This window comes from Coregonus lavaretus (genome assembly GCF_964263955.1).
Source record: "Coregonus lavaretus genome assembly, chromosome: 4".
Classification (NCBI taxonomy): Eukaryota; Metazoa; Chordata; class Actinopteri; order Salmoniformes; family Salmonidae; genus Coregonus; species Coregonus lavaretus.
In genome coordinates, this window is record NC_139991.1 from 64,053,176 (window position 1) to 64,066,370 (window position 13,195).

At 42.8% G+C, this 13,195-nt stretch overlaps 1 protein-coding gene across 1 annotated transcript; it reads right to left on the bottom strand.

Annotated features, from left to right (window-relative positions):
* Window positions 1-203: 203 nt before the first annotated feature.
* Window positions 204-13,014, bottom strand: LOC311128672 (ribosome biogenesis protein NSA2 homolog). Its single transcript, XM_084160871.1, has 6 exons — window positions 12,828-13,014; window positions 12,234-12,421; window positions 11,884-12,034; window positions 10,757-10,936; window positions 1,099-1,291; window positions 204-643 (listed from the first exon to the last, which is right to left on the bottom strand). Exons 1-6 carry the CDS (start codon window positions 12,828-12,830, stop codon window positions 576-578), a joined length of 783 nt encoding a protein of 260 aa, XP_084016997.1. The 5' UTR covers window positions 12,831-13,014; the 3' UTR covers window positions 204-575.
* Window positions 13,015-13,195: the final 181 nt, after the last annotated feature.

Sequence of the window (13,195 nt, forward strand, 5' to 3'; positions counted from 1 at the left end):
CTTTTCTGAGGAGTGGAGGGGACTGGCTATCATTCTCCCTTTCTCACACTAATAACACCATCCTTTTTCACACTCATTGCGCTTAATCAGTATAATCTGTATAGAACCGAACCCCCCCCCCAAATGCTGCAATCCTCTCAGAGCGCAGTCACGTATGAATGTTGTTGTGAAGCAATTTGCAACCAAGAAAAACAAATCAGAAGAACGATTTATATGACAACTGTATTTGACAAACATTTTTAAAAAAAAACATTATTTAGTCACATTCCTTTGAGTACGTTTCAGAATTTAGTTACGAGACACCTTGATGCAAAATATGCCATCTGATCTTTTCTGGGCTTTCGTGATTATCTCCATGGCTGGACACACGGTTTAAACACAGATGTCCGTTATTCCATGCCAGCCGTAACTGTATGTTACAGGCACAGTCTGTGTAGAGGGGCGGTTTCCCAGACACAGATGAAACCTAGTCCTGGACTATAAAGCAAGGTCAATGGAGTCTCCAATGAAAATGCTTTTTAGTCCAGGATTAGGCTTCATCTGTGACCGGGAAAACGTCCCATAGAGTTCTTCATTTACACCAGCAGTACAGCATTAATGCAGCCGTCGTTCTCTGGGTTATTTGTCACCTGGGCGTATTTACCTGAGGAGGAGAAAAAAAAGATGCATTTTAATCTTAATTTCAGAAATGGAATTGCACTGACAGATTGTATGCAGTTGTTTATATTAGTGTTGTCAGGAGTGAAATAAAGCTAATACATTGTCATCACTGATTATTCTTTACTTTGATTAGAAGACTGGTGTGGCCAGATGTTTCTGCACCGTTTCATAAAAGTATGCATCTCCTTGTGGCAATGTCAGACAAACACCAACCCAACCCCCACAATTCTAGCAGCTATGCAGCCCCCTGGTTAAATAAATCAAATATATAGGGCCGGTTTCCATAGTCGTGGACTAAGAAGCATGTTTAATGGAGAATCTCCATGGAAAGTGCTTTTTAGTCCAGAACTAGGCTTAATCTGTGTCTGGGAAACCGGCCCATACTGATCCAGATAAATATCAATAGGCGGCCATGTGAGAAGACAGGAGATGACTCACCCCAGATGACCTTTCCCCCCTGCGTTACCAGGCCCAGCTCGCTGACGTTGACCTCTACCACGGTTCCCTTGGTGATGACCCCCAGGGTGGTGTAGAGGGGTGACGAGGGGTTCTTCTTCACCCCCAGGATGGGAAGACAGAACGTGGCCTTCAGCTCCGGGTGGGTCACATGGGCCTTTTTGAAACGTAGACCCTGAAGAAAGGAAGTGACAGAGGCGGGTGGGGACAGTTATTGAGTTATTTCAGGCCATTTCGTTTTTTATAGTCTTAAAGTAGTAGGAACGTCATTGAAATAAAGGGAGAAAGCAGCTCAACACTGAGCCCACTGGAGGAAGTTTGCCAATGACCTTTGGTCCCCAAAGAGCAATAGGATTTAAGTCAAGTTGTTTTACCTAATTTAGTTGAATGCACTGGTTGTAACTAAGTCTCTCTAGACAGTAGTCTGATAAATGTGTTAAATATAGTAAAAGTTACTCTGATGCTCACACAGTGATAAGGAGGGTGTTTACACATCAGAGTTTGGGTGTTTACACATCAGAGTTTCAATCCAACCTTGCAACTACCTGAGAAAGGCGTCAACCAGTGGCGGCTCCTGAAAAAATTCTCAGGAGGGGCAATTTTTCTGATGATTTAGGTGACCTACACACATTTTAAAAAAGATATGTCCAGCAACAACATGAAGACAGGGGCAGCATATAAGTCAATACCAGAAGCATTTATTGACTGATCTGGGGAGATGGATTCCAGTTTCTGTGACAGATTATAAATAATCTCTGATGCCTTTGTTATATTAGCTTTTGGTTGAATGTACTGTCGTAGTAAATATATAATGTTATAGCTTGGTCTGACTAAAATCTTGTGCATGACCCATTTTGTGTTGGGCCTTTGTATTCAATACAATGAACAAGAGTCCTATCTTGTCAGCCTTGTCAGCAGGTGGCTAAGGATAACACCCACGCCATAGGTCTCTCAGTTCTTCCAACTCACGAGTTCTTGCCCTGAGGACACACACACACACACACCCACACACACACATCATCACTGATAAACACACACACACACACACATCATCACTGATAACAAACACACACACACACACACACTGATAACAAACACACACACACACACACAAATCCTCTTCTCTTAGGCTGAACATCTGAAGACAGAGAACCCGACTCAGAGCCAATGCAACAGTGACACTAGCCTGGAGGTGACATCGCCCAACTCATCAGGACCAATCAGAAGATCAGAACTACTAGATTCAACCTACTTAATTTTATTGTATAAAATGTCAGCACACAATGTTTAGGGGCTCTTCTGATAAACTCCCTACGAGTTTGACGAACGGGTCCGTGCACGCGATTGCAGATATCTTTACCTCTGAATAAACTGCCTTATATTATACAATTATCCACCTTGTCCAAAAGTCTCTACTTTTTCTCCGTTCTCCAGTAAACTTGTTTTATCAACAATAGTAAGGTTCAATGACACAGAAAGCAGTTCAATGTCGGGGTACAGAGTCGCTCTCTTACCAGGATCGCGGTCCGCTCTGACCAGGGTGAAGGTGGCCGGCTCCACCTCTCTGTCCGGGACTCTGTCATCCAGTCAAGTCTCCCAGCTGTATTGGGATTCCGCTGCCAGCAGCGTTTTCATTATTTAGTCCGTTCGTAGCGGGTATGTACACGATCAACAAGATCAGTCCAAAACCGAAGATCAGTCCAAAGCAGAATGTTTGCAGAATGTTTGTAAACTAAGTCTACAAATTAAAAACATAAAATAACGCCACACTGCAGGTCGCAACATAGACGCTGATAGCCGCCATTGTCTTAGTTACGTTCAACGTTACGTCACGTATGACGAAAGCGCGTAAGTGCATGCACACAGACACCCATAGAGAATGTATTGAAAGCTTTGAAATGTGAAAAAAATAGATTTTACATGACAGGCTATGAGAGACTTCTGGGCGATTTTCAACCTGACTGAAATCGCCCAAAAAACGGGCGGGGCCATTTGAAGCACGACTTTAGCCTGATTTGACATTTAGTGGCTGGCAGATCAGACGTGAACACTGATAACTGCTGTTGCCGTGATATAATTGATTAGAAAAAAAATCCCTTCCTTTTCCCGTTTGGCAGTGCGTCGCCCATATCGCCCTATTGAACAAGCCGTCCATGGCGTCAACATGCCAAATACTGTATATTAAAGAATACATGCATACATATACACACATTAAGGGCTGGACGATATATCGAATTAACTTCATTAACTTGAATGTATGTTTTTCGCGATATTCCAAATGGCTGTATCGCAGAATCGTTTTAATCCGCTTTTAGGTCTTGTCTCTTAGGTCTTGTCTCGTTCGCTCCTTCTGTGCAACTTTACATTTACACCAGAGATCTGTTTATAATGACGAGATACTCATGTATCCGCCCTAACAATGGGGGTGTTGTCCCAAAGGCGGGAAGGAACGCGACAAGCGTAGGTTCAAAATAAGCACATAGAATCGCATTGGGCTTATTTTGGACAGATTTTGGCGAGAGTGAAACCTCTCGCTTTGCCTCTTTCTCCCAAGCTCCTCCCCCTACCAAAATCAAATTTGATTTGCCACATGCGCCGAATACAACAGGTGCAGGTTGGCTAAACTTGAAATATAAATATTAGCTGGCTACTCACTAGCACGTGGGCCTGTTTATGAGACCGGTGTTCATTTTCTATAATGCCTGCTACATTATTATTGAATGTGCATTATGCATGGTTCTGGTTAAATTTGTAACAAAAATGACATTTTTATAGACAGACCTGAAAGCCAGTAATTGTCAGTGATAATTGCATAAAAAAAAGCAGGTACAACTATTTTGATAAAATCATTACATTAGTGTTTTATGGTTGTGGAAGGCATATATTCAGCCTAGGTATGATTTCACAAGCTCTGAATTCATTAGATTATTGCTGACTTAAATTCAGTGTATTTGACCTTTAATTGCACAACAAAGCTTATTTAGAGAATAATTGTTGTTGTTTATTTTATTTTATGGAGAAATTAGTTTTAGGCCATATTGCCCAGCCCTAACACACATATACAGTGCATTCGGAAAGTATTCAGACCCCTTGACTTTTCCCACATTGTTACGTTACAGCCTTATTCTAAAATTTATTTAAATGATATCCCCCCCAATCTACACACAATACCCCATAATTACAAATCGAAAACAGGTTTAGAAATGTGAGCAAATTTATATATATATATAAAAAAAAACTGAAATACCTTATTTACTTAAGTATTCAGACCCTTTCCTATGAGACTCGAAATTGAGCTCAGGTGCATCCTGTTTCCATTGATCATCCTTGAGATGTTTCTATAAATTGATTGGAGTCCATCTGTGGTAAATTCAATTGATTGGACATGATTTGGAAAGGCACACACCTGTCTATATAAGGTCCCACAGTTGACAGTGCATGTCAGAGCAAAAACCAAGCCATGAGGTCGAAGGAATTGTCCGTAGCGCTCGGAGACAGGATTGTGTCAAGGCACAGATGTGGGGAAGGGTACCAATAAATGTCTGCAGCATTAAAAGGTCCCCAAGAACACAGTGGCCTCCATTTTTAAATGGAAGAAGTTTGGAACCAACAAGACTCTTCCTAGAGCTGGCCGCCCGGCCAAACTGAGCAATCCGGGGAGAAGGGCCTTGGTCAGGGAGGTGACCAAGAACCCAATGGTCACTGACAGAGCTCCAGAGTTCCTGTGTTGAGATGGGAGAACCTTACAGAAGGACAACAATCTCTGCAGCACTCCACCAATCAGGCCTTTATGGTAGAGTGGCCAGACGGAAGCCAATCCTCAGTGAAAGGCACATGACAGCCCACTTGGAGCTCTCCAAAAGGCACCTTAAAGGACTCTGACCATGAGAAACAAGATTCTCTGGTCTGATGAAACCAAGATTGAACTTTTTCGATCTTAATGCCAAGCGTCACGTCTGGAAGAAACCTGGCACCATCCCTACGGTGAAGCATGGTGGTGGCAGCATGCGGTGGGGATGTTTTTCAGTGGCAGGGACTAGGAGACTAGTCAGGATCAAGGGAAAGATGAACGAGCAAAGTACAGAGAGATCCTTGATGAAAACCTGCTCCAGAATACTTATGTAAATAAGGTATCGGTTTCCCCCCTCCATAAATTTGAAAAAATGTCTAAAAAAACATTTTTGCTTTGTCATTATGGGGAATTTTGTGTAGATTGATGAGGGGAAAAAAACAACTTCATCCATTTTAGAATAAGGCTGTAATGTAACAAAATGTGGAAAAAGTGAAGGGGTCTGAATACTTTCCGTATGCACTGTATACATACACAGATATACACACACGTATACATACACTAAATATACAAAAGTATATGGACACCTATTCAAATTAGTGGATTGGGCTATTTCAGCCACACCCGTTGCTGACAGGTGTATAAAATCCAGCACACAGCCATGCAACATCCATTGACAAACATTGACAGTAGAATGGCCTTATTGAAGAGCTCAGTGACTTTAATTGTGGCACTGTCATAGGATGCCACCTTTCCAACAAGTCAGTTTGTAAAATGTCTGCCTTCCTAAAGCTGCCCCGGTCAACTGTAAGTGCTGTTATTGTGAAGTGGAAACATCTAGGAACAAGCTCACAGAACGGGACCGCCGAGTGCTGAAGCACGTAAAAATCGCCTGTCCTCGGTTGCGACACTCACTACCGAGTTCCAAACGGTCTTTGGAAGCAACGTCAGCACAAGAACGGTTCGTCGGGAGCTTCATGAAATGGGTTTCCATGGCCGGGCAGCCGCACACAAGCCAAAGATCACAATGCGCAATGCCAAGCATCGGCTGGAGTGGTGTAAAGCTCGCTGCCATTGGAGCAGTGGAAACGCGTTCTCTGGAGTGATGAATCACACTTCACCATCTGGCAGTCCACCAGGAGAACGCTACCTGCCCAAATGCACAGCGCCAACTGTAATGTTTGGTTCAAGAGGAATAATGGTCTGGGGCGGTCTTTCATGGTTTGGTGCTAGCCCCATTAGTTCCAGTGAAAGGAAGTCTTTACGCTACCTTCTAAAAGATTCTGTGCTTCCAACTTTTTGTGGCAACAGTTTGGGGAAGGCCCTTTCCTGTTTCATCATGACAATGCCCCCGTGCACAAAGCGAGACCCATACATTATTATTATTTTTTTGTCATTTAGCAGACACTCTTATCCAGAGCGACTTACAGTTAGTGAGTGCATACATTTTCATACTGGCCCCCGTGGGAAACGAACCCACAACCCTGGCGTTGCAAGCGCCATGCTCTACCAACTGAGCTACAGGGGACCCATACAGAAATGTTTTGTCAAGATCGGTGTGGAAGAACTTGACTGGCCTGCACAGAGCCCTGACCTCAACCCCATCGAACACCTTTGGGATGAATTGGAACGCCGACTGCAAGCCAGGCCTAATCACCCAACATCAGTGGCCGACCTCACGAATGCTCATGGCTGAATGGAAGCTAGTCCCAGCAGCAATGTTCCAACATCTAGTGGAAATCCTTCCCATTATTTTGGAATGAGCAGGTGTCCACATACTTTAGGTACGTAGTGTACACACACACACACACACTGAACAAAAATATAAAACACAATATGCAACAATTTCAAAGATTTTACTGAGTTACAGTTAATAAGGAAATCAATTGAAATAAATTCATTAGGCCATAATCTTTCACATGACTGGGCAGGGGTGCAACTATGGGTGGGAAGAGGCCCACCCACTGGAGAGCCAATCAGAAAGATTTTTCTACACAAAAGGGCTTTATGAAAGAAATACAGCTCAGCATTTTAGCTAAATAAGCTTTTTGTGTGTATGGAACATTTCTGGGATTTCTTTTTTTTCAGCTCATGAAACCAACACTTTATACCATAACTTATTATTTCACATGTATACAGAATGTATATGATATGGGTCAAGGAAGGGTAAAGAGGAACTTTGTGTGTGGAAAGTTACTAAGTGATATGGAAAGTTACTGAGTGAGAAAAGGGGAAGTGCAGAAAGTTCATACTCTGTTCAAATATATTATTGTTGAATATGAATGTTCCTAAGGAGGGAGGCAAAGGTCAACAGCCAAGCCAGTTGCTGCGGAACCAGGACCATGAGGGATGTGGCACTCAACTCGCGATAAGGTCAACAGACACTGCTGGGAGGGGGGCCACAGGGGCCCACCCAGAAGACCATCTGATTACAGTCCTCTCACACACACATTTCCACACACAGGGCCATGACAATACCAGTAAGAAGAACCTACTGTGTTTCTGCCTAACAGAGAAGGAGTGTTTATCTTAGACATCCAAGGAGATGACTTGGTTTGAGCTTTTTCTAGTCATCCGTTTGAGTTTCTGCTCTGTTTGTTCAGAGCCTTAACAGTACGTTCATATACACATATATACAGTGCATTTGGAAAATGTATTCAGACCCCTTCACTTTCGTTACAGCCTCATTCAAAAATGTATTACAGTGGGGGAAAAAGTATTTAGTCAGCCACCAATTGTGCAAGTTCTCCCACTTAAAAAGATGAGGCCTGTAATTTTCATCATAGGTACACGTCAACTATGACAGACAAAATGAGATTTTTTTTCCATAAAATCACATTGTAGGATTTTTAATGAATTTATTTGCTAATTATGGTGGAAAATAAGTATTTGGTCAATAACAAAAGTTTCTCAATACTTTGTTATATACCCTTTGTTGGCAATGACACAGGTCAAACGATTTCTGTAAGTCTTCACAAGGTTTTCACACACTGTTGCTGGTATTTTGGCCCATTCCTCCATGCAGATCTCCTCTAGAGCAGTGATGTTTTGGGGCTGTCGCTGGGCAACACGGACTTTCAACTCCCTCCAAAGATTTTCTATGGGGTTGAGATCTGGAGACTGGCTAGGCCACTCCAGGACCTTGAAATGCTTCTTACGAAGCCACTCCTTCGTTGCCCGGGCGGTGTGTTTGGGATCATTGTCATGCTGAAAGACCCAGCCACGTTTCATCTTCAATGCCCTTGCTGATGGAAGGAGCTTTTCACTCAAAATCTCACGATACATGGCCCCATTCATTCTTTCCTTTACACGGATCAGTCGTCCTGGTCCCTTTGCAGAAAAGCATCCCCAAAGCATGATGTTTCCACCCCCATGCTTCACAGTAGGTATGATGTTCTTTGGATGCAACTCAGCATTCTTTGTCCTCCAAACACGACGAGTTGAGTTTTTACCAAAAAGTTCTATTTTGGTTTCATCTGACCATATGACATTCTCCCAATCCTCTTCTGGATCATCCAAATGCACTCTAGCAAACTTCAGACGGGCCTGGACATGTACTGGCTTAAGCAGGGGGACACGTCTGGCACTGCAGGATTTGAGTCCCTGGCGGCGTAGTGTGTTACTGATGGTAGGCTTTGTTACTTTGGTCCCAGCTCTCTGCAGGTCATTCACTAGGTCCCCCCGTGTGGTTCTGGGATTTTTGCTCACCGTTCTTGTGATCATTTTGACCCCACGGGGTGAGATCTTGCGTGGAGCCCCAGATCGAGGGAGATTATCAGTGGTCTTGTATGTCTTCCATTTCCTAATAATTGCTCCCACAGTTGATTTCTTCAAACCAAGCTGCTTACCTATTGCAGATTCAGTCTTCCCAGCCTGGTGCAGGTCTACAATGTTGTTTCTGGTGTCTTTTGACAGCTCTTTGGTCTTGGCCATAGTGGAGTTTGGAGTGTGACTGTTTGAGGTTGTGGACAGGTGTCTTTTATACTGATAACAAGTTCAAACAGGTGCCATTAATACAGGTAACGAGTGGAGGACAGAGGAGCCTCTTAAAGAACAAGTTACAGGTCTGTGAGAGCCAGAAATCTTGCTTGTTTGTAGGTGACCAAATACTTATTTTCCACCATCATTTGCAAATAAATTCATTAAAAATCCTACAATGTGATTTTCTGGATTTTTTTTCTCTCAATTTGTCTGTCATAGTTGACGTGTACCTATGATGAAAATTACAGGCCACTCTCATCTTTTTAAGTGGGAGAACTTGCACAATTGGTGGCTGACTAATTACTTTTTTTCCCCACTGTACATCGTTTTTCCCCCTCATCAGTCTACACACAATACCCCATAATAACAAAGCAAAAACAGGTTTTTAGAAATGTTTGCAAATTTATATACAAAAAAAAGCAACTAAAATATCAAATTTACATAAGCATTCAGACCCTTTACTCAGTACTCTGTTGAAGCACCTTTTGTAGCGATTACCGCCTCGAGTCTTCTTGGGTATGACGCTACAAGCTTGGCACACCTGTATTTTGGGTGTTTATCCCATTCTTCTCTGCAGATCCTCTCAAGCTCTGTCAGGTTGGATGGACAGTGTTGCTGCACAGCTACTTTCAGGTCACTACAGAGATGTTCGATCGGGTTCAAGTCCAGGCTCTGGCTGGGCCACTCAAGGACATTCAGAGATTTGTCCCGAAGCCAAGACAACGCAGGAGTGGCTGTGTGCTTAGGGTCGTTGTCCTGTTGGAAGGTGAATCTTCGCCCCAGTCTGAGGTCCTGAGTGCTCTGGAGCAGGTTTTCATCAAGGATCTCTCTGTATTTTGCGCTGTTCATCTTTTCCTCGATCCTGACTAGTCTCCCAGTCCATGCCGCTGAAAATATCCTCACAGCATGATGCTGCCACCACCATGCTTCACCGTAGGGATAGTGCCAGGTTTCCTCCATACGTGACGCTTGGCATTCAGGCCAAAGAGTTCAATCTTGGTTTCATCAGACCAGAAAATCTTGTTTCTCATGGTCTGAGAGTCCTTTAGGTGCCTTTTGGAAAACTCCAAGCGGGCTGTTATGTGTCTTTTACTGAGGAGTGGCTTCAGTCTGGCTACTCTACCATAAAGGCCTGATTGTTGGAATGCTGCAGAGATGGTTGTCCTTCTGGAAGGGTCTACCATCTCCACAGAGGAACTCTGGAGCTCTGTCAAAGTGACCATCGGGTTCTTGGTCACCTCCCTGACCAAGGCCCTTCTCCCCCGATTGCTCAGTTTGGCCGGGCGCCCAGTGCTAGGAAGAGTCTTGGTGGTTCCAAACTTCTTCCATTTAATAACTTTTTTGGTACCCTTCCCCAGATCTGTGCCGACACAATCCTGTCTCTGAGCTCTATGGACAAATACTTCGACCTCACGGCTTGGTTTTTGCTCTGACATGCACTGTCAACTGTGGGACCTTATATAGACAGGTGTGTGCCTTTCCAAATCATGTCCAATCAATTGAATTTACCACAGGTGGACTCCAATAAAGTTGTAGAAACATCTCAAGGATGATCAATGAAAAAAGGATGCACCTGAGCTCAATTTCGAGTCTCATAGCAAAGGGTCTGAATACTTATGTTAGTAAGGGAGCAGTTTATTTTTTTTATACATTTGCAAACATTTCTAAAAACCTGGTTATGCTTTGTCCTTATTGGGTATTGTGTGTAGATTGATGAGGTAACAATTTAATTTAATCAATTTTAGAATAAGGCTGTAATGTAACTAAATGTGGAAAAGGGGAAGGGGTCTGAATACTTTCCGAATGTACTGTATATACACACACACACACACACAGTATGCTAGTGAGTAGTGGCGTTATCCTCCTTACCATGGGTCTGATGAAGCGTTCATATTTGGGAGGCTTGCGGGTGAAGTTGTCGCCTACGAAGCACACTTTGGTCACCATCCTCTTCCAGGCCTTTTTCTGCCTCTTGCCTGTACGGATTACTTTGAGCACCTCCGTCTCCCCCTGGGCCCGAACCTTGGGCAGGGGCACCTCCCATTTACCCTACAGGGAGAAATAGAAGATCGGATCAGATACCATTTCAGGATGCCTTTAAAAACCTCTTTTCAACTAAACTGGCATGGCCTTTGCACACATAGGTCCAATTTCATTGAAAGTGCATTTAGGTCCAGGACTAGGCTTAATATGAGAGTGCTGGAAACCCGTCCATACAGTATTAAGTTGACATTTGAAACAATTAGTCAGGATTCAGCTAGGTATTGTTCCCTTTTACAAGAGAATCTGTCCAGACATACAGTGAGGGGCAAAAAGTATTTGATCCCCTGCTGATTTTGTATGTTTGCCCACTAACAAAGACATGATTAGTCTATAATTTCAATGGTAGGTTTATTTGAACAGTGAGAGACAGAATAACAACAAAAAAATCCAGAAAAACGCATGTCAAAAATGTTATAAATTTATTTGCATTTTAAATGAGGGAAATAAGTATTTGACCCCCTCTCAATCAGAAAGATTCCTGGCTCCCAGGTGTCTTTTATACAGGTAACGAGTTGAGATTAGGAGCACACTCTTAAAGGGAGTGCTCCTAATCTCAGTTTGTTACCTGTATAAAAGACACCTGTCCACAGAAGCAATCAATCAATCAGATTCCAAACTCTCCACCATGGCCAAGACCAAAGAGCTCTCCAAGTATGTCAGGGACAAGAGTGTAGACCTACACAAGGCTGGAATATTTCCCTCATTAAAATGCAAATCAATTTATAACATTTTTGACATGCGTTTTTCTGGATTTTTTTGTTGTTATTCTGTCTCTCACTGTTCAAATAAACCTACCATTAAAATTATAGACTGACCATTTCTTTGTCAGTGGGCAAACATACAAAATCAGCAGGGGATCAAATACTTTTTCCCCTCACTGTACACTATTACCGGTCTTCAGGGAGATGATGACGAAAACACAAACATGTAAAAGAAAGGCATTGAATACTCACAGCCTTCTCCTTCCTCTTCTGTTTGATCATGTTGGAGAGGATCTTGGCGCGTGACTGTCCCTCTCTGTCCAGCAGGTAGGCTGGAACTGCTCCCTCAGGCGTCTTGTCGTCGTTCTTCTGCTTGGTCTTCCTCTGTTCGTGCATTTTGAGGCTGTGGTGATACATAGCGGTCAACAAACAGCGGCAATGGCAAAGGAAACATTTGTTTGCCCGCGCTACAGACAGCTATATTGGTCCATTAATACAGGACTAGTAAAGGCCCAGCGCACTACTTTCGTTAAGATTTTGTACATTTTATTCTGATTTTTCAGAGGGTGCTGCAGCATGGTAGTGTATGACTATATACTCACGTCTTTTTCATTTGGATCTTCTCAGAGTGCCTCTGTTTGTGGTAGAGTTTGGCCTTCAGACCAATCATCTTCCTGGCTTTATGTGAGCGCTCATGGGCCTCACGGCTCTCCTTCTTCCTCTTCCTCTCCTGATGGTCCAGGCGCTGGCCATGGCGCTTGCGATGTAACTCAATGTGTTCGTTCTGGGGCTGGGGTAAGAAGCAAAGAAGGATTACAGTTCGACTCCTTCCTTAAAGGTTTGTGGCTTTCTGAACGTATTCTTAAGTAAACAAACATCACAGAAATAATGAATGATTTCAGAATATTCAATTCTAAAGGTAGGCTAACTTGGCTCAAGGATCCTCAAAATGTTTGGCATGATGACCATTAAAGTAACTTAGTTAGCTAATTGCTGATTGATTAGTCAGCTAGCGTTAGGTAATTAGGGTAAGGCAAAATCAAAACAATTCAGGCCAGAGCAGTTCGACCAACATAACACATTTGTTTGAGAAACTGTATGTCGTCAGGTGTCTGCCACATGTTAGCTAGCCAGCATACTAATACATTTCCCTATCAAATATGTTATAAAGAACGTGAAACATGGGGATATCTTACCATTTTGTGTCTTGAATGTTACGTGTTCAGGTACAATACTTATTTGATGGAATTGGTTGTTTCAAATGTGTTTTTCTTTCGTCGTTTTGACTTAAGGCTTGGGTCGTTGGTGTTTTCCCCGAAGCCAATATTTTAGAGGAAGTACGTCATTGGAGTGTCCTCTCAAACAAATTCCGGAATGAAACCTGGTAAGAGGGTTCAGGAACTGTCCCGTTGCAAACTTATAAATTGTACTAAGTTGATGAGTTACCTATAAATTATTAACAAAAAATATAAAAAATCTGGCCGGTTTTAATATTCATTACACCTTTCAGAACTATTCAACAATAAATAAAAATGGCTTTTTAAAATGTAAAACCAGAAGTGAA